Source organism: Crocodylus porosus, unplaced genomic scaffold (assembly GCF_001723895.1).
Source record: "Crocodylus porosus isolate Cpor-Errol unplaced genomic scaffold, CroPor_comp1, whole genome shotgun sequence".
Taxonomy (NCBI): domain Eukaryota; kingdom Metazoa; phylum Chordata; order Crocodylia; family Crocodylidae; genus Crocodylus; species Crocodylus porosus.
The window spans coordinates 53,336,452-53,358,565 of record NW_017728943.1 but is presented as its reverse complement, the minus strand read 5'-3'; the positions used below and the strand labels follow the sequence as shown (position 1 = coordinate 53,358,565).

The 22,114-nt window shown below is 43.3% G+C and overlaps 1 protein-coding gene across 1 annotated transcript in view; it reads left to right on the top strand.

The window, feature by feature from the left end:
• Positions 1–22,114, top strand: part of PRKCE (protein kinase C epsilon) — a 521,754-nt gene that overhangs the window by 408,708 nt on the left and 90,932 nt on the right. The window contains exon 11 of the mRNA XM_019549367.1: positions 18,267–18,421. Within this exon, the coding sequence (XP_019404912.1) occupies positions 18,267–18,421 (155 nt within the window). The remainder of the gene's footprint in view (positions 1–18,266; positions 18,422–22,114) is intronic.

Sequence of the window (22,114 nt, the reverse complement as noted above, 5' to 3'; positions counted from 1 at the left end):
GAGGGTAGGGGATCCCCATCACCCGGATCTCCCTGTCCCATAGCAGGCATGGGCGTCCCATGGGACTGATGAAAGACTGACGCAAAGTACCCATCATGACTTGTTGTTATTGAGATTAAGTGAGGGAGGCTGCCCATGGGCTTTAGAGCAGTGGTCACCAACTGGTCGATTGGGATTGACTGGTGGATCCCAGAGCCTCTTGCAGTTGATCTTGGGGGACCCTGAGGCTGGGGGACCTGAGCACATGTGCATGGCCCCCCAGCCCAGCAGGTCAGTCAGCGGGGGAAGGGAAAGGGAGGGGGCCAGATAGAGGCCCCCATGGTGAGAGACATAGTGCAGGACCAGCCTGGTGAGTTGGGCTCCAGCCTGGTGGGTGGTGGGAGGATTGAGCCTGGATGGCTCATCCAGGGACAGGGTGGGCCTCCCACCACTGTGTCCACCCCAGTGGAGGCTCTGAGGGGCAAGTGGCCTCCATCTGTGCTTGGCAGAGGTGGCTCCTGCTGTGGGTTGAGCTTTGTGCCCTGAGCCCCACTGCAGCTAGCCCAGGAATGTTCTAACACCATGTGTGTCCCGCCCTGGGCTGAGCCTTGTCCCCTGCCTGCCCGTTGGCCAGACACATGTGGCGTTGGGTTGCTCCCAGGCCAGCTGCAGCAAGGCTTGGGGTATAAAGCCGAGCCTGCAGAGGGAGCTGCCTCCACTGCACACAGATCAGGGAGGCACATGCCCCCCCTCCAAATGTGGGGCAACATGGGTGGCTGCAGCAGCGGTGCGAGGGAGTGGGAGTGGGGCTGGAGCAGGGGCAGGCTCTGCACAGCCAAGGTGGGCCAGGGTGGAGTATTGAGTGGTTTGTCCAGGGGGGTGTGGGGAAGGGGGGCATGCAGCCCAGGAAGACACAGGGCAGCGTGTGCCCCTAGAATTCTGTGGGGTGGAGCAAGGTGGGATGCCGCTGTAGGTTGGGGCTGGGGTGTTCCCAGCAGAGGCTGGGGCTGCACTATGAAGCCAGGTGGTAGTGGTGCTGGGAGCAGGGCTATGGGGGGCTGCAGCCACCTAAAAATTCACTGTAGCCCCCCCAACCCTCTCCCAGTGGTGACATCACCTGGTCCAACTACAGCATGGCCCCAGCCTCCACTGGAAGCAGCTCAGCATTACCTTCCAGCCCCTTCTCCCTGCCCCCCAAGGACATGGGGGCCTGCATGCCCTGGATCTGCAAGGGGGAGGGCAGGGTGCCATTGTGGGCTGGGGCTGGAAGGTGGTCCCAGACAGTTCCCGGAGAAAGCTGAGGCCACACTGCGGTTGGGCTGGGTGGCGGCAGCACTGGGAGAGGGTTGGGGGGGCTACAGTGAATTTTCAGGTGGCTGCAACCCCCCATAGCCCCGCTAGCCCCAGCCTGGCCCTATTCTGGTCAGCCTCCAATCAGCCCCACACCACCTAGAAGCTGCCTATTAGGCAGCTTCTCCCCTGAAAGTGGCAGGCACAGCACAGTGCCGTTACAAGCCCAGATAGTAAAGAGGTTATTTTAAGAGGAATACATTTTTGCTTTCCCAACAAATAAATTGGCATTAGTGTCATATGCTTATGTTAACTAGGTGAATAATCTTTATGACGCAACATATGATACGAATGGTACTAACCAATTTTTAGGTATTGGTTTATTTGTATGTACATGTTTTTTTATTATTATTGTTGTTGTTGTTGTTGTTGTTCTTATTCCAAAGTACCTCTGGTCTTGATCCACAGAAGTTGCTAGCCCTTCCATATAAGCCATAAACCATTTCAAAGCAGTGAAGTGTTAGGCAGAATAAAAGGGTATACTTCTTGGCTGCAGCATTTTGGAGCCAAGGGTATAGAAACCCTTCCTTCAGTAGTTTTCTTTCCTGAGGCCAAGGCAACCACATAGAACTGCATAGAATGAGCACCATGAGAGCCTGAGGAGAGGAGGTCTCTGCAGCAGGGGAGGAGGGCTCCTGAAAGCAGAGGAAGCAGAATGACTCTGCAAACCTGGGAACCAAAGAATATTACCCAGGACAGAGAAGAAAGGGTTTTTGCCAATAGGGATACGCAGATAAGGAACACAGTTCTCAGCAGTGCAACCCTGAATACTAGTGGGGCTATAAGCCCCACAGGGGTTTCCACATACAACACAGATACGGTAGCAGGTTTACACTTGAGAAGTTCTTCATCACTGCAGGACTTCAGTATTTCACCAAGAAAACTACTAGTAGTTCTCAGGACTTCTTATTTTTGTTGCTGTAGTTGGTTTGTTAAAACCTTTTTCTTAGTGGTTTATCTGCAGATGTGGATAATGGTTGGGAAAGAAATTAGATGTAGCTTTTTTTTGCACAGGATCCATTTCAGACTAATGTGCTCGGACTTGAGATTAAAGTCTTCTAAAAAGGCCATGCTGCAAGGGCAGCTTCCATAGCAAAGTCTTAGTGGTAAAAAAGACATTGGCATACATTTTATATGCATCTAGAAGGCTAAATTTCCTATAAGAGCACTTTGTTTTATGATTCTTATACTACTCTTGTAGAGTTCTTTTGAGATTGATGGGTTCTAGGTGATCTTAGTAGTAGTATTTATTTAAAATTCCATGGAACAATGGAGCATTAAATGGTTTTGTATATTTTGTGAACAAAGTCAAATATTCAAAAGATGGTGGATGCAAAAAAAAAAAGGCACCTGTATCTGCTCATACATAACCCATACTTTGTATTTGCCTCTACGTTTGCACATACCATACAAATCGTGCATGTGTAAATACAGATGCAGGGGTTCATATGATCTTCATCTGTATGAATTATGTTTATGTACATATCTATACAGGTACACTGAACAGTGTGTTTAAGTTTGGTAGCATAGTGAAGAATTCGAGTAGCTTGGTTTGGATGCCTGGCTATCCTTTGGATACTTGCAGATCATTCTTTAAGATGGATAAGTATTTTTTTTCCTAGTTAAAAGCTTACTTAGTTTAAGTGATCTTGTTTCGCGTGTAACCTGCATGTGAGAAGTCTGAGTGTTCATCTTTCCAGGTAGTGGTAGTTAGCAACAAAAGGCTTATAGAAACAGATTAAATGTCACTTGTGTATGGTTTTAAGCTGATTTAAAAACAAGTGACCTTATTCTGATTGGGAGCCAGCACTCATATTTTTCCTATAGAAATAAAAATAAACAAATACTAGCAATACTAAACACCATTGTTTTTTTTTCATAATAATACTATATGGGCTTGGTGTGATTTTCTGTTATGTATGTCACGCCACTGAATGAGAGGTCTTTAGAATTATCTCACCAGACCATTTTACTTTCCAAACAGCACTGAAAGAAAATATCAAGATCAAAGAATTTCATAAGAAGGCCTTTTTCACAGCTTATCTGTCATCAGATGAAGGTATTAGATAATTGGCCTGAAAAGCTTATCCTACTTGACTTGCTTTCTGAAAAGACTAGAACTACAAAACATGCTTGTTTTGTAAAGCATCCAGATAATGACTGGCCTCTGTGTAAGTGCCATAAAAAGCCTACTGCACCCCCTTGCACACCCTTTGTAAGGAACCAGCAGAACAGAATTCTCTTCAACTGTGTGCTTGTATTTATTTCATAAACAGCAAGTTGGAGGTGCAGTCAGGTTCCAAGGGGGCCAGTCTCTCCCTGAGCCATTTCTCTGGTGCATGCACCTTTCAAAACCCCAGTATGAGACAGAGCCCTAAAAGATTAAAACAAGGGACAGAAAGTTCATTTACCACCTACCTATTTATCTGTGGGTTAAGGTTATCAGTTGAGGGCTATAGATTTTTTTAAATGAATATGCATTGCAAGTTCAGAACAAACAGATGTGGTTTACTGCAGTAGTAAGCACTTAATCCTGATCTAAACCCCAGGGAAGTCAGTAGGAGTTTCTCCATTAAACTCCATATGGTTTGGATCAGACCATTGCATATTTTGGTGATGGGCTTCACAGGAAAACTCTAAGATAGGTAGATAGTCCAATACTAGTCAGTGATCAGAACAAAATGGAATAAATTGTTTTTTGTTGGTTATTTTTGGTTTAACTATCTGAAAATCAAAATGTTGGAACTTAATATACATTGGCCTCATTTTAAAAGTGTGTTCTATTGAAGTCAGTGAGAGTTTTACTGTGACTTTCTGTTTGCTAACTAATGTAACAGATCACTTCCTGGAAAATACCATGGACCTAGGCTGACATAGGGATGATGCATATAGCTCCCAGTCCTATCTTGAGTGACTCTAAGGCAAGGGGTGGATATTTATGTCTAGTGACATGAATTTATTAGGAAATTTGCAGTGTTATAAATCTTGGTGAAAGGGCAAGGGAACAGGCATTCCTGCCTGAAGCCAGTAGGGGTGGGGAAGGTGCTGGGGGATAGTGGCAGCTCAGCTTCTCCTTGTCCCCAGGAAGAGATAAGTGGCAAGGAAATGCCCCCACACCTTCCCCAGATCAGGGTCACCCAAGTCTGTTGAAAGTGCATTTGGCAACTTCAAGTTCCTAGGCGGAATTGAACAGTTAGAATATGACCCCACACCTTTCATAGAGCATGGTGGACCCGTGTCTGTGCAAGGCAGTGAGGGGGGAGGCATGGGGGCAGTAACAGTTTGACTCCTCCTATGATCAGGAGGTGTTGAGCTGCAGGGAAATGCTTCCCATGCCTTCTGCAGACCTTGGTCACCGATACATCAATGAATTACAAGTTGGTTTCTTTTTCTTGGCTTAGTAGAAATCTGACATACCATGTAGTCCTATATTTGTTAGTACAGTTAAAAGCAAAGTAATAATGTAACATAGTTACTTGTGTGCTAAAGCATCTCAAGGTAGTAGACAAAATACAAAGCATCCTGTCATTTACACTGGCAATCCTAGATGAGCAAGGTTTGTTCTCCCCGCTTTTTAAAACATATACAGTGATCATTTGCAAATTCTGAAGCAGTTCAAAATGTTCAAAAAAATCCTGTAGGCTGCAGAATTGAGATTAGTGTGTCAACACAGTGCTTGATTAAAGAATGTCAATCGCTGATTCAGAATAGTTGATAGAGAATATTAAAATACAGCTGAAGCTTCACAAGAACATTTGTGTCCTTTGTTGGTACTATAAGCACAATTTCATTAATCATCAAAGCAATAGATGTTATTACTTTAGTCAGTATTTTAGAAGGACCCAGCCCCAGGAGATTGTTGGATTATTATTAGTGTTGATTTTGGCAAAACTATTATACCAGGTTACCTTTTGGCTGTTTTAGATGGGTAGATCCTAAAGATTCTGTAGCACTTTTGATAAAGAGTGTGTGATAAGCAAGGTGTCATAGCCAGTTTTCCCCTGACTGTCTGCTGAGCACATAATGGCAGATAGGCCAATTTACATAGTTATAGCCACATCCTATCTTGAGGTTTTATGTTTGCATAAACCTCAACACAATAAATTAAACTAATTAAATGTAGAGGCTATGAGAACCTTTCTACAGGCTTTGAAAATACTTTGAAAACCTAACTTTCATCCCTGATACTACCTTTTTTGACTAATTCATGTCTTGTTATTTCCTTGTATTAGGCTCAGGTGAACCTTAAATGCTGGAGACTGCAAGTAAAGAGAGGAAAAGTGGAAAAAACCCTGGTCATACCCAATTCTACCCTGTGACACAGGGTATTAGGCAAGATGGACCTATCATCTGACCCAGTAAATGGCAGTGCTTATGTTCTTACATAAAGAAAAAGTTTCTGCATTGGCAACTACCTTTGTCTTGAACACTGCCACATGCCCTCTCAGAACATTGCAGGATTCTGGGGATATCACACAGAAATACTGATTGCTATTCCTATCACAACATCCCTGGGCTGTTTATTGATGTAATCCCTGACCTTTGCCACTGGAAGTCTCTCGCGTTGCCCAAGAAGTACTCCTTTGGTGGGGGTGTGCTTGTATATTGTGTGTGATGGTGTAATGAGGTGTATGTTGTGGGGTGTGGTTGAGGGAGTATGTGGTTGAGGTGTGTGTGGAGGGAGCATGGGATGTATGTGGGGGAGCGTTGAGTGGTTGAGGTGTGGGGTGTGTAGAACTGTTGGTGGGGGTGTGGAGGGGTGTGTGTGGAGGGCTTTTGGATACTGTGATTGGAGCGTGGAGTGTGTGGGACAGTGTTGAATGTGTGTGTGGGTAAGGCGGCAGGGTGAGGGTGTAAAGGGGTGTGGGTATGTGTGTGGCTATGGTAGGGTGTGGGGGGTGTGGTGGAGGTTTGGGGAGTGGGTGTGGGTATGGTGGGGGGTACGGTGTGTGGGGCAGTGCTGGGTGTGTGTGTGTGTGTTTGTGTGTAGGTATAGTGGAGTGTGTGAGGGGGTGTGGGTGCATGTGTGGGGTGTGATTAGTGTTTGGGTGGATTGGGTGTGTGCATGTGGGGGGTTTCCCCACCACTTGCCCCCTGCCCACTCTTTGTGATGTGACTGAGCCCAGCCCCTCTGCAGGAGGGGGAGAGGGGGATCAACACTTCCTGCCTGTCTCCAGCATACTGCAAAGGACAGGAAAGCAGCTGCCACTGACAGGCAGCAAGAGAATCCCTTAGGAGAGGGAAGGGGGGACAGGGAGCCAAGCCTGGCACCCTTGGTCTCTGTCCCACACTTTGTCAGCACTGCATCATGCTCGTGCTGGATTCTGCTGCTGCTCCTGCCCCACCTGCCTGTCCCTGTGCCTGCTCAGCAGAGTTGAACCAAGCCTATGCTGCTGCTGCTCCCACCTCACATGTCTGTCCCGTGCCTGCCCGGTGGGTCTTTGTGAGCAGTCAAGCTCCTTCACCCTCCCCATCCACACGCTACCTCGCCTGGCCATGCACAAGCAGGACCAGAGTGAGCTGCAGGCAGAGCCCCACTCCCCTCAATGCTGCAGCTTCCCTTCCTTGCCTGGAGCACTGCAGCAGGGACAGGAGGAGCAGTCATTGGAGGCCAGGGCAGCTCAGCAGTTCCCTGGGCAGCAGCAGCAGCAGCCCTGCCCAGAAGCTGTGCCTGTTGGCCAGGGCTGGCGCCCTCCAGCAGAGTAGGCTGGGAGCACAGCAGATGCTGCCCCAGGTGGGAGCAGGCGGGACTTGGCCCCATGCAGAGCGCAGCAGGTGCAGCTGCCAGCAGGATAGATACAATTACTTGGTGGGTGCTTGCCTGCGGGCCGGATCCAATGAGTTGGCAGGCAGGATGTGGCTCGTGGGCTGTGTTTTGCCCACCTCCAGTCTTAACAGTTAGGAAAATGAGGAAGCTTTGCTGACTGGTGCTGACGGGTTTCACAGTGGGGCCAATAAATAAAATGAGTTAATTGCGGGAAGAGTAATTGCAAACACAATATTGCTTTTCTCTTCATGTCTGTTTTGGTAAGGATCTTTATCCAGTTAGCGTGTCTCTCTCACCAGGGCCTTTTAGTGTTGGTTTCCCTGAAACTGTCCTGGAAACTGGTGTTCAGATCACATGCACGTGCCTGCGCACATACACGCACACACACTCAACAATATCAGTGCAATCTGTACCATGACAACTCAGTCTCTTATGTTCCTCCATGCATTCTTTGGGGGATTATGAATAGGGAATGATGAGACTTCTTTAATTTATGTGTCCATTTAGTCTTTTGAATTTGTTCCTGAGACTTCCTGTAAAGGTGGTGCTTGTCCACTAAACCTAAAACAGTTCAATCCAGAGGAGGTCATCAAGCAGTTCACAAACAGTGATAATCGTAGCAGTAATCATTAGGAATAAATAACCTACGCTAATATATGGAAAAAAAAACCTTTCACATTGGAGTCCTACAGGTCTTTCCAATATGTTGAATGCTTCACAGTAAACAGGAATTATTTCATCGTTCAAAATGCCATCACTGCTTGGAAGGAAAATGACAGCTGTTTAACAGTAAATGTTTATGCTACACAGCAATTTAGAACACTAATTGCTTACCACCATACAGGTCAGCCACTGCCACCTGGCCTTAAAACCACTGAAGTTTTAAAAATATTGCTCTTTTCTGTGTTATCTATTTAGAATCTTATATTGTTTCTATATTTTATCTGACCTCCGTCACTATAGTGTCTGAACATCTCAGAAGCATAATGGACTTACCCTTTCAAAAGCCCTTGTGGGAACTGATAGCTTGGGCCAAGTCAAGGAATTGAACGTCAGTGTTCTGACTTTCAGGTCTGTGTTTCAGGTAGTAGACTGTCCTTCCTCTAGGGGGAAACAAATTGGAGACTATTAGGAGCTGATCACCAGGCAGAGAAGAATGAAATGTGGTAGTATACATCCAGCAGTGATGGTCTAAATCAATTTGAAGGGAACTTTAAAGTAACTCCTTGTCAGAAATAATTCTCATGGTATTTATTACCTCATGTTCAGGGATCCTGGTTTTGTCTGATAAAAAAATCCCCTAAGATGCACATTTTTCCATGATTAAAACAAAACACAAATGATATTCCAGTTTAATCATGGAAAAATGGGATCTTTGGGTGGGTTTAAATAAGAAAATTTTAGATTTTTTAAATAAAAAATAATCAAAACATTACGTTAATGTAAACATAAAGGGATTCTGCTTCCTTCATATTTCTGGTTCTTTAAGGCTTTCACTTAGTTTTGTATACTAAGTGTACAGTGTATCTGTGCAATTTCAATCAGAAGCAGGAAATGTTTATTCAAGTTCTAAAGGGTGGGACAGTTGCTGTAGTTTTAGGTAATTTTAAACAAACTGTTTGAGCATCCTGTTTAAATAGAGTTAAGTAATCACAGTTTTGTACTACTTGGGTAGGAATTTCATCCACTCATGGTTTGAATGAAATATCATATTACATAGTGTACCAAAGTTATGATATTTTTATTTTATTCTTGTGCAATAAAAGTATATATCAACTTTTATGTCAATAACATGTTTAATATTTCTTAAAACAAAACCACCTTTGCCACTGAACACAAGATTTAACTAATGAATGAGATTTTAATGTTACATTTGCTTTTCATCAGTAGACATTCCTATTTTTTCTAACGTGGTGTTATTTTCTTTATGATTGTAGTATTTTTCACAAGCCCCTGGAGAAATCTGGTTCAGGTATAACCTCCTCAGACTGTTAGAAAAGAGTTTATTGACATAATGAACTTAGTTTAAGGAATTAGTGAGAATCAGGAAGAATTTATTCACACCCATTTGTATGAGAAACATAAAACAAGGGAAAAAATGCTACTTGGAGAATGCTGATAAGTCTTATCAACTACAAATTCTAGTTGAAAAGTGTATGTTTGATGCCTTTCCTGGTTTCTGTGCTTTGAACAGTTATAAGGGCAGATCCTAGAAACTAAGGCTGGTAACAAAAAGACTGCCTGACACACGGCACGGATACATGTCTCAGTTTTGAAATGGGAAAACAGATTGGATGATTTATTTCTGCTTTGTGATATTTTGGTTAATCAGGCTGGATTCAGTTATATGTTGGATCTCTCGGCTCCTAAGCCTCAGTAAAGGAAAATATTGTACTCTTTAGGTTGCTTATCTTTGATTTGCTGATACATTTTTTTCACACTGTAATCTAATACTTTTTAATGAGATTTTAAGTGGAAAGGAATCCCACAAACCAATACAAATTAGTCAGATAAAGGGCTGATTTGATAAATACTTCTTTGAAGCATAGTAATCATTTCTCAGGCCATAAACAATATAACAAAAGCTGCCGTTCTACATATAAGCATTTGTACCATATTTACGTGGAATTTTATTTCTCACCAATGGTATTATTCCATGTATATAAACATGTAATCGGTTGTAGACAGTCCTGTATCGTAACAAAACTGATTGGCAAGGATATCTAGTCTTGCTAGTAGGAAGTCTTGATCATCAGTCACACCTACTCAAAGTTGAACTAGGTTGATCCCATTATGGCCTCAAATGTTGTTTTCCTAGAAGAAAAAGCAGTCAATGCATCTTCCACAAGGAACTTCAATCTAAAAAGAAACACATACAAAGAAAGTGAAAGGAGTACAGCATGTATACTATTATAGTAACAAAAACATAAACATGTAGATTTTTTTTTCTAGACAGGAAGAGGTGATAGTAATCAAGACAGGAGGAGAGGAGGGCTTGGACATAAACATTTTATGCCGAGAGAGAAGAAAGGATATATCTTTAAAATGTTGAAGAGGATGAAGAACTAGAATTTGACCACAGCTGGATGATTGGAGTAAGGGAAAAGACGTGTACAAGTAAGCTTGAGTGACTGAGAAAGAAATTGTTTTGCCAGTTGTTACAGAGTCAGAAGGTGATGGAGAATAACATTAAGTTCAGTTTTGTCAACATTAAGCTTATGGTGACATTGAGGAGGATAATTAGTAAGATGTTTAGGGAATACAGGCTACTTAGGTTTCCCATGGTTAACCTGAGCAGCCATTTAAATCATGCAAATGGCACACAAGCTATTAGTCAAAACCTATCGATATCTATATTAAAGGCATCATATCAAATGAATGAGGCATGCCCAATAGTTCATTCTGAATCACTGTGCACTGCCTGTTAGCACCTAATTAAGGTTGGTTCAGAGGCCTGGCAGAAGCAAGTAATTAATCAAACAGCTGACAGCTACATTCGTTACTTAACTCCCTGTCTGTGCTGTTGACAAAGCAGACTGCTGCATGCTGGAGAGGTTTGCTGACAAACTCTGAGTGCCTCCCCACTCAAAACTTCCTTGTGGTAACAGAATTGTCTCCTCTGCTTGCAGTTAGTTCACCTTTACTAAAAAGGATTCTTCCGCCATCTGATATCTGGTTGGCAGGATTATCCAACCACCAGCCAAGTCAGCAAATATTCTGGTTGCCAAATAAGTCCCCATTTATGACAGAGTCAGTATACTGAAAACTATGATGAGAGGTTGGAAGGGGGCAAGGGAAGAGAGAGACTTGTCAGGTCAAGCAAGTTTACTTGTTGTAATCACAAAGATAGTAATTAAAACCAGAGACAGGGAAGGTTGTTATTCCATGGAATAAAACTAAGTACTTTTTTGTGTCTTAATGAAATACTCTTTGTGCTGAAAGCCTCTCACCCGCAGTGTCTGTTTTGATTTTTTTCCCCTGCTTATTATTATCATTCAGTCATGGTTTTAAAATGTTTATGGAAGATGACTAAGGGAGAAAATAAAAACCTATACAAAATATATTTGGGTACTTCAGAAAACATATTTGGTTACTTTACCATACTGTAGCAGGGCACTAGGGTGCCTGCTGCTGAGGTTAGGAATAAGGGCTGCTGAAGCTCCCTAAGGCAGCACAGGTGTTGGTTGCCGGAGCAACCAGGCTGGTCATATGACCAGAAAGGGGCAGGGCCAGGCCTTTATAAACCGCCCAGGCCAAAGCCTAGCAGCAGTTCCCTTCTTGCAGCTGAGGTGCAGGAGCTCTGTAGAAGAGCTCAGCAGGGCAGAGATGAGCGGTGCAGCCTGAGTGCCTAAGGGGCTGCAGCATGGTGAGGGTGAAGAGAACCCTGATTGAGACGCCTTTGCAAGAGGGTCAGTTTGGGCCTGGACCCTTATGTTATAGCTGGTAGGCTTGTTTTGAGTTAGAGCTGGTGGGCTGGTAGCTTTGCTTTGTGGTAGGGCTGTTTGTGTGAATACCGGAGGACCGGGTGAAGCTGTAGGGGTGTGAGGAGGCCTCATGGGAGCTCCCCAATAATCTGGGGGTTCCTGGTGTGCAGAGGGCACAGTGAGTGGTGCCAGGTGGTTACAGCTGTTTGCGCCAGTGGGGCGCGTGTTGGGGGTGTTGACCCCACCCGGAGGACCGGGTGAGGCTATAGGGGTGTGAGGAGGTCTCATGGGAGCTCCCCAATAATCCGGGGGTTCCTGGTGCCCAGTAAAGGCACAGCAAGCGGTGCCAAGGCAGCACAGTGATTGGTGCTGGGGTTGGCATGGTGAGCGAGTGCTGGAGAGGCGTGGTGGGTGGGGTGTAGAGACCCCAGCCCATGAGGGCGGTATCTTGCCCAGTAGGGCATATGACCCAGGAAAGGGGTCTGGGGCCAGGTAAGGCTAAGGCCGCCTGAGCCCCAACCTTGCAAAGCCCCGGAGCGGGGGCAGTGCGGGACAGGCCCCAGAGGGCACGATTGGTCTCCTACCAGCACAAAGTCCTGGAGAAAGGCGGGTGCGCGGTAGAAGTCCCAGAGAGGGGCAGGCACGTGAGAGTAAGCCTGGAGAGGGGCGGATGTGCAGATAAGGACCCGACGGAGACGAACGTGCGACTAGGAGCCCGGACAGGGCTGAACGTGTGGTTAGAAGCCATACAGGGCCGAGCGCGCGGGCAGGAGCCCGGGCAGGGCTGCGTGTACGGTTGACTGGCCCAGAGAGGGGCACATATATCGGAGAGGCCCCGGGAGATGGGTGCTTGTATTGGAAAAAACTCCGAGAGGGAGTTTATAGGAGAGAGGCCCAGGAAGGGCAAGAGAGAAACAGAAACCCGGGAGGGGCAAGTACACAACACAAGAATGTCTGGTACAGCTGTGTGGCTTGGGGCGTGCTAAAGGCACGCGTGGCCCATAAGGCTGGGGTGCACCAGGGTGGTACATCCAGGACAGGGGATGGGAGACACTTGGGCACCGTGTCCAAGAGGACAACTAGGCAGCCTCCCATAGAGAACCATTTAAGATCAAAGACATGGCGGGCGAGACAGAGGGTGCTGAGTCGCCCTACTGGGCATGGTAGGGGTGCTGGGGGGATCACAGCTGCCCCTGCGCCCCACCCCGTGACATATATTTATTTTTTTACTGATGCCAATAGGGGTTTAATTATACAGGCTTTGTTTATGATTTTTCTTCTTATTTCAGTTTATATTATTACTGAGTTTCCAAAACTGTTTCACATGTATTTTGTTCATCAAAACATACTTCTCAAATAGGATGGATATGGAATCCAAAAATAATTCAAATCAGTTTTAAAACAAAATTGATTGATAAAATCATATCTTATTACCTGTCCGAGGACCCTGGTTGTCCCATAATATTGTGGGATACTGTAGTGGACTAACTTCTCATTTTAGTGCTTAAATAAATTCTGAAGACCTATCAACCAAGTTATTGTTCTCAGGTGAACTTTACTTCTGCATGTTGAGGTGTTTGATTAGGATGAAATCCTGGCTTTACTGAAATCAATGGGCACTTGCCAGGTCAGATAGTGTGTAGCCAATATTCCCCATATATTCTAGGAGAAAAAAATAGAAAAGAACAAAAGAAAACAAGTTATATGTTCCTAGCTATAGAAATCCACAAGCTGTCAAAGAGGTTTTAATTAAATTCTTTAAAAGGCAAAAAAAAATACTGGAGGAAGAAAAACTGGATAGTGTGATTTGTCTAACAGAGTTGTATATAAGTTTACACAATTCTGTAAATTCCTTGCCTGTTGTCTTATTTAAGTATAGCTTTTTCCCCATTTCAAACTGACCAAATTATTTTCCTTTTATATAGGTAAATTTTAAAAGAATGGTGAGATAATTGAATCATATTTAGGATTGATTACTTACTATAGATAACTCTATCTCAGCAGTAGAACAATTTCAGTCATAATATTATTTCTGTCCATGTGAAAGTGCAAAAATTTGGACTTGTGCAACCTCCTGGTGCTTAGGAAAAGAAATCCAAACACAGGACTGGAGGTAGTTTGGGAACAACACTTATGAAAAGTGGCATCTGCCAAGAACTGGAAGCTGATCCTAAGTGTCATGGCGAAAAAATATCAGTAGATTTGTGTAGCCAGGCATGCATATCTGCAACTTGCTATATCAGATTAGTTAGGTGCCATCTTGGTGTACACTGGAATCAAAAGAGAATGGCTGTAGCTACAAACCTGAAAGAGGGCACTTTTGTACATAGAAGATGTGAGTATCCAAAGGTTGGTAGTTTTTGGCCTGCAATAAAATAAAAGATGAACTTGTACTATGGGTAGATTAAGAGATAAATACACAGTTGTCCTGAGAAATAACATCCACAGGTGAGAAGAAAAAAGCTATGAGTACCACAGTCACATTCTATCAATTACTTTATTTACTTTCATCCTTTATGATTTGCTTTCCATTTGGAAACTACCTAAAATCTCCTTCATTGGTTCTTCTAGGAACTGTGAGGTAAGTGACTTCAGGGAACAGGGGGAGTCATAAGCTGTATGAAGGTGGTTGCTGCAGAAAATCTAAGCCATAGTGGGCGCATCTACATGAGACACTACATTGCCATAGTGGTGAGCTATGGTGTCATAGCATTGGTGGGCATAAACTGTGATGCTGACGCTGCTGTGTAGTAGGGTTGGAAATGACCTGGCATGTGTAGATACACCCAGTAAAGATGATTTACATAGGCCATGTACATGGGCACGTCCAGGATTTTGTGAAGCGGGGTGTGGAAACAGTGACTGGTGTTGCAAGGGTGGTTAAAGATTCCCCCAGACTAGGCAGGCAGACTGCATCATGGGAGCAGCAGCAGGAACTTTTTAAAAGTCCCGGAATCAACTTAGAATCCCCCCCCCCCACCTCTTGGCATCCTTTCCCTTCCCCTCTGTCCTCTGCAACACATTACTTCCCTTCCCATTCACCCTCTTGCACACCCACCCTGCTACTGTTCTGGGCTGATGTGGGGAAGGAGGCTCCAGAGCTGCTCCCGCCCCCCTCCAGCTGGACTTAGCAGAGAGCAGCAGCAGAAGCAGTGGGTGGGTTCTTCCTTGCTGTCCCATCCTCCAGATGTTCCCTGCCAGCTGGGAACTAAGCACAAGGTAGACAAACCCTCCCATTTCCTGTTCTCTGCTGCAGTGGCGCTGGAGCCTTTCTCACTACAGTCTTCTCAAACCACAACTACCCCAATTCATTTCATAGCAGAGAGGGCTCCAGAGTCACTGCAGCTAGGCTCACAGAAGACCACAGCGGACTTGCTCCTGGGTTGGCATGGACACTCAGGGACCAGGCAGAGAGGAGGAACCCACCAGCTAGCACCAGTGCTCCACCTGTTCCTGGCTGAGATGTTGATGGGCAGGAGGAGCTCTGGAGCCTCTTCCCACAAGGAATGGCAGCAGTAACAGGGCACCTGTGCTGCTGAGGACAGAGGAGAAGAGAGGGCATGCTGAGAGTGGGGGCAGGAATTTTACCCGATTTGGGGACTTTAAAAAAATCCCTTCTGCTGTTCCTGGTGCAGTTTGAAAGGAGGATGTCTCTGTGCCTCTCCCCCCACCTCCCACTCCGCAATCTGCCCTGGCCACGTACAAGTGTTATATTTCCCCTGGGAGAATTGCCATTCTCTCAGTAGAAATGATAAGTGTAGAAATACTCACTGGATTTCTCCTGCAGGAAACATGCCTCTTCTAGGAGACCTTCCAGATAAGAACTTGGAAGATCTCCCTTGCAAGAAAGTTTGTCTTGCAAAAGTGAATGCTGTTATACTTCCCTCCCAGTCTGATCTGGTCTGAGGGGAGAGCAGAAACAGCTGCTTCCTGACTCTTCCCTAAACCAAGGATTACCTGGTTTGGGGATGGTGTTGGAACCTTTGCTGTGCTGCTCCCCTCCCCTCCCAGTAAAGTATACAGGCCACACTGATCAAGAGCCTGCTGGAAAGTGGTGTCTGCATCTCAATTTTGGAGAGTTTACATACTGTTGCCCAACACAACTACCGAGCAGTGTGGCTAGATTCTTCATTTGATCACATCTGACAAAATTAGATGTTTTTCTTATTGCCTCAGCCCCATGATTCCATAAGCTATCTGAGAATTTCAGCTTTCATTTCTTTTTAAAAGCAAGGTCTTGTTCTCATGATTATGAAGAAAAGATGGCAAAGGTAACCCAAGGATAAAATAGTAGAAAGCAAATAAAAAGCGATGATGTATTCCTATGAAATGTTTTGCAATTTTTAAGCCAGCCTAATTATTTTTGGGGACCTTCCTTATGACTTCTGGATGCTAATCAGTCAACATTTCTGAGTCAGTGTGGAAAGGGCCATGACCCTACTCTCACCCTCTTTAGATTTTTACCTTTCCTTTCAGAAGTAATAATGCTATAGTTTCTGTAGTCTTTCCATTATGCAAGGGCTATGACAGTCAGTTTCTGGTGCTAGTTACAGTGAGCTACAGAAAACTGGACTAGGGGGGCCTTCAGTCTGAACCAGTCTGGCAACACCCATGTTTCAGGTGTGGGGAAAGAAGTTGCTTTGAATTTCTTATTCCATGTGTTCTTTTTATGATCAGTACAGGAGACAAGCATAGATGTCTCATTTCCAGAAAGCATGTAAGTTCAGGATAGCATTTACAGACATGCTTAAACCAGTGTACACACGTATTTGTACACATGTATTGTTAAACACATTTTTAAGTGCTAAGCCTTATTAAGGATAGATAATTAAAGACGATCACATTTTGTGAGTTTCTGGACCAACTATACTTTGTAATACTAACCCATTTAAAAGTGGTAATCTATAAAGATGTGTAATCTTTTCATATATCATACATAGAAGTAGGCTTTGTAAAATTAAGAATGGAACATATTAATATAAAAGGAAAAGGTGAAAGTGCCTGAGAGAAGATTTAGGGTAAAAATAAATTTAGTATTGGCACAGAAAAATATGGAAAATATAGGCAGATATTAGGGATGTGTGAAATGGGCCCTATTCAATCTGGATTTGGATTTGGCGCAAATCAGGGACAGTGATTCCGTTCGTTGCTTCAGATCACTGTCCCCAATTTGACTTGGCCAAATCCGAATCTGAAGATTTGATGCTGATTCAGAGAATCAGCGATTTTGGCCATAGACATAGCTTTAAGTGTTTTTTCTACATATCTCGAGGTACCAGGCATGGTTCTTGAATGTTGCAATGCTGGGATGGATGGAGTGTCCTGCAGGAGTGTGGGCAGCTCCCTAGTGCACTCGGTAGCAAACCTAAAAGTGGGCCGGAAGTACTTCTGGTCGACTTCTGGGTCAACTGGGGATCATGCTGGGGGCCCCCCGCCATGTCCTCATGGCTCAGTGATCAGTTATTGGGGGTCCCTGGGTAGTCCCCCAGACCCAGGAGGTACCAGTTGCTGAGTCGGGGGGGGGGGGTATGCGGACAGCCCAGGAAGTGCTTCTAGTCCACTTCTGGGTCTGCTGCCAAGCACGTTGAGGAGCCCCCTGTGGGACGCTCCATCCGCCCCAGCATCACAGCATTCATGAACTGCCTGGTACCTTGAGGTACGTAGAAAAAACATTGAAAGCTATGTCTATGTCCAAATCTCTGAATTTTTCTGAAACTCTCTGAATCAATTTAGAGGGTTCTGATTTGATTTGGAGAGATTAAAGGGTCTCCTGATTCGGTTCAGATTTGGAGATTTGGCCACCGAATTGAGTTGAATCTCTGCCGAATCGAATCGGGGACCGAAGTTTTGCACAGCCCTAGTAGATATCATGCTCTTTGTTTATGTTTTGGTCTGAATTGTTTGTTTCTAGTAGGAGCTCTTTAGGACACGGTTCCTTAAGGTGGATACCCTATTTCGTTTTTTTTAGTATTAGCAGGTCTCTGAAATATGGTGTTTTTCCTAAAGCCACAGCAGTAAACTAATATATTCTACTGAGGGTGGTTGAAATTTGCTTGGGAATTTCAACTACCATTTTAAACAAAATAAATTTCTAATCCCCACTGTTGTGGAGAAAATCTTTGAAAATTTTACCCTTAAAGGGACAGGGCTCAGAAGCAACTAGGTAGAACCTATTTAAAAAAAAAAAAATGCATCTAATCTATTAGATATAGGGCCTGAACTCTTATTTTTTTCAGCGTTTAGTATTGGAAATCTTTGTTTCCCTGAAAATCATTTAAATCATTTACACTATGAATTGGGAAGATATAATTTGTAAGAAAAAGTATTCCAGTAATAAAGTAGTTGATAATCTGTAACAGTAAGTACAAGGCAGGCTGGCAGTTGCCAAACTGTTCATCCCTCCAGCAGCTGACAGAATCAACATTGTCCTGTTGTCTTTATTTTTAAATTGGTTAAAACAGTATGTATTAAAATATATAAAAATTGATTGTAGTGTTTAAAATATCCTTATTTTTTAATTGCATTTTGATTATCATCTTTCTTTTACTCCTTCATGTCTGTCTCTCCTATGTTTTTTTTTATTTTATGGGCCTTTTTTGTTGTCAGCTTTCCCTCACTCAGAATTGTAGCACTTGTTTCTTTAGTTTCTTGACGCAAATCCTGTTGTTGTTGAATATGTAGCTTAAAGCAGTCCTTTGTACAGCTGAAAGAAATTAGCTAAATAGCACTGTTTTAATTAATTTCAGGACCGCCTTTTCTTCGTCATGGAATATGTAAATGGAGGAGATCTAATGTTTCAAATTCAGCGCTCGCGCAAATTTGACGAGCCTCGATCCCGTTTCTATGCTGCAGAGGTCACATCAGCACTCATGTTTCTTCACCAACATGGCGTCATCTACAGGTACTTTTTTGATTAGAAATAAAGTATTCTTGAGGCACAGGGCTCATTTTGGCTGAAATCCTCTGTCTCCTAGCAACCAAATTTAGATTCGTTGTTTGTTCCAATTTGCTTACATAGAACTTTTTTTTGGCTGTTTATCATTCAGAATGTTAACATTTGAATAGTCTCTGCAGCAATCTCCAGCTGTGTGTGCCAGTTTTGTATTATAGTACAAATAAAGCTTTTTTTTTAAAAGCTTGGCACATTGTGACCTAGAGGTGACCTTTGTGCAGATCAGTGCAATCTCTTCACTTTCCTCTCTATGCCATAGATTTCCTCTCGTTTTCGAACTCCCTGCCACTTCCTGAGTTTGTTTGTCCTAGTTGTCTCCAGTCTGGTAGGACCAGGATAGTAGTTTGAAATGCTTTGCTTTATGCTCTTTCCTTTCAACTGTTAGGGTGAGTTTCAGTCACTAACAGGAAGTGGGGTTTTTTTGCAGACCATTTGAATTTACTTATTACTGCTCAAAACTATCATCTGAATGAAAACAAATCTAAATAAAAAACCTAAAAATGTGTGTTTTTTGTTTTTTTTGTTGCACCGTAAAGAGTACATTTAGAAATAAGTATTTATTATTAAAAACAAGGAACTACTTGGGAATTTTTCACCCTGCTCTCCTTGTGTTTATTGAGTCCTTTATCTTGTCGTTTCACCCTTCCTCTCTTTTTAAATTATTTTTGGCAGCTTGTCACTACTTGTGATAAATCCAGGCTGTCAGAAGCAGAGTAGCTGTAGGGTTTGAGATGTGGGCCTGACCTCCCTTACTGAAGAAGACTCTAAGCCTGCTGGGGACCATGGATATAATAGGGGTTTCTAATATCCTTACCCTATGCCTAATTTTTAGGCAACCTTTTTTTTTTTGGAAGTGGAGGGGGAAAGTGAAAAGTAATTCTACTTTTGTAAAGCAAAAACATTCTGGGTGAGGACATGAACTTTGAAATATGCCTAGATGCACTTTCAAAGGAGCTGGGTAGACATACTTGAAGAAAAAACCAGTGAAAGCCAGAGAAGCTCAGCACTAGAGTTGGTCAATAATTTTCTTTTCAAAATTGATGGAAAATTGGGTATGATGAAAACTTGGCTTTTCAACTAAAAGAATGTATCTACAAGGAGTGTTTGCTTTCCATAGACAACTTTGACTTCTCATCAAAGCATGACAATTTGAAATTCTTCATGGAAGCCCAACACTTCCTTTGAAAATTTTCATTTGGTCAGAAACAAAGTATATCTTCAGAAAACAATTTAACCGAGAATCATTTAATTAACTTTAGTATCAAGAGTCTTTAGTTTCTTTTGGCCCCAAAGCAATGGAGCACTCAGTAATTCTAGTGGACTGAGGGTTATACTAATATTTAATTAGTTCATCAAATGTACCTTGAACCCTTTCTTTCTGATGGCTTAATATTTCTGGGTACTAAATCCCTACAAATCATATCTTTACTGATTGAAAAAGGGATTTTCTCATTAATTTCCAAAGTAAATAGATTATATAATCACTCCCTGGATATTTCACAATTTTACACAGAGACTTTTCCGGAAAGATGAAGTAATAGCGGGTGCCCAGGATGGGTAGGTGAAATTTACGTACTGAGTAATTAGCAGTTAATTTGCTGATTTCAATTAATCAAAGTTAAAAGGTCATTTCTCAGAGAAATTACCTGGAGGGTATGAATGCACATATATTAATGCGCCTTAGATACTGCACATTTAGTTTACTACTTCCATAATAATGGACTAACTAAATGTACAGTACCTAAAGGTACTGTGCATTAGTGCTGGCACATGGTTAATTTAGTGATGCTTATTGTGCATTAGCCTAATAACACTGTGCAGTAGATTATTATCATGGTTTGTGCTATGACACTCTACTGAGCAGTGTTATTAGGCCAATCAGCAGTAAGTATCTTGTGTAGATGCACCCGGAGGGAGCAGAATCCAAGTAGATAAAATTACAATCCCCTTTGCTTATGTGCATGTATACAGCCTTCTTCCCTCTCCTCTCGTCTCTCTTTCTTGTATATGTGCTACTGTGTTTTGTCTCTAAGGTACTTTGGATCACTTTACACACTCATTTTAGTTATGTCTTTTTATCACACCCTAAATGTTTGGCTTCCAGGAGTAATATCATGATGAGGGAGCAATACGTAGTGATTTAAAGCTTGCTGTGATCATCTTAACCTCTGACTTGCAGCTTATGCTGCCAGAGCTCAGGCATACTGTAGTAAAACATTAAAGTTGTTGGTGATATGTTGTATTAAGCTAGTTTCAGAGGAGGAAAGAAAACAAGAAACAGGATGAATTGTGGGAAGAAAGTAAGAAGATCCCCTAAGCATGCAGTCCTTCATGCTATTTTATTTTAACACTGTTTTTCAACCTGAGTATTCTTTTATCCAAAATCATTCCTTGCTCACCTGAAAGACTCTGTGACCTTAAAAACCTATGAAATGTAACTTTCAGTAACTTTATAAAACCACAGTTAGCAAAATGAGGTTTGAAAGTATCTAACCCATAATATATCATGAGAAAAAGGTCATGGTTTTTACAACTTGTGCTACAGGATTAAAGAATGTTAAAGTATCCATCTGTATCAACTGTATATCAGAATATAGCCATCTCATAGTGAACCTAGCCAGCATGAGTATTTGAAACATTGCACTGAATCCTATTCCTGCAGAGTGATTAAAAACATTAGATTATAATTCATTCATTTATATTTCCAAAGTGCTGATGTGGCCCAGCAAACCCAACACCTCACACCACCAGTCAGCACTTGGATTTCTTTTCCTAAGCAACAAGAGATTGCACAGGTCCAAAATGCTTTACATGGCATAAGAGGTGAAAATTATGTCAATTGTTCCACTGTTCACACAGATCTTATGATTCCAGAAGTTCTCTTAAAGGTGAGTCCCTGAGTGATCAGGGAGTGAGTGAACAGGAGCAGCAAGCAAGGGAAGCCATTTGCAAGCAGTTTGCAAATCAGTTTGCCCCCACCTCTGAGTCAGAGCTTTTAAGCTTGGTGAGAGGAAGCAGGGAAAAAGAAACCTATCAGGGCCAAGGAGCAGTAAATAAGCCATCTTACAGGTGAGTTTGTACTTGGAAAAGGGTCAGTAAGAGAGAGGAGGCAGATTAATAGACCCAGGGGACATGGCTGAAGGACATTGGAATGCCAGAGCCACTGCCACTACCTCTGCTTGCTCTGCTGAGGTGTCTGTCCATTGAGGCTTCCACTCAGGTCCAGGTTTGTCAATGTGAAGACTTAGGCTTTCAGGTTCCTTCCAGTGATTGTCAATTTGGAGAGTGCCTGCAATGTGAGCAGTGCCTTCTGTTAGTGTCTCTCAGGGAGCAGACAAGAGAGCCAGAGGAAGAGGTGGTGAGGCTCCAAAGTATCCTCTGCCATAAGGAGTTCATCAGTTCAGTGCTGGAGGAGACCACCAGGACTGGAGAAAGAAATGCCAAAGGCAGTGCTAGAGAAGGGGGAGGACATGGACTCTGAGGAAGGTAGAAGCTTGTGACCTCTGGCAGCAAGCAGAAATCTTCATCTCCACCTGCAGCAGTTTGTCTGGAGAACAGATATGGAGATGTAGCAACAGAAAGACAGGAGCATGTTCCATTGGTGGAAGAAGACAGGCCAGGCCCCCCCAAAGTAGGAAGGAT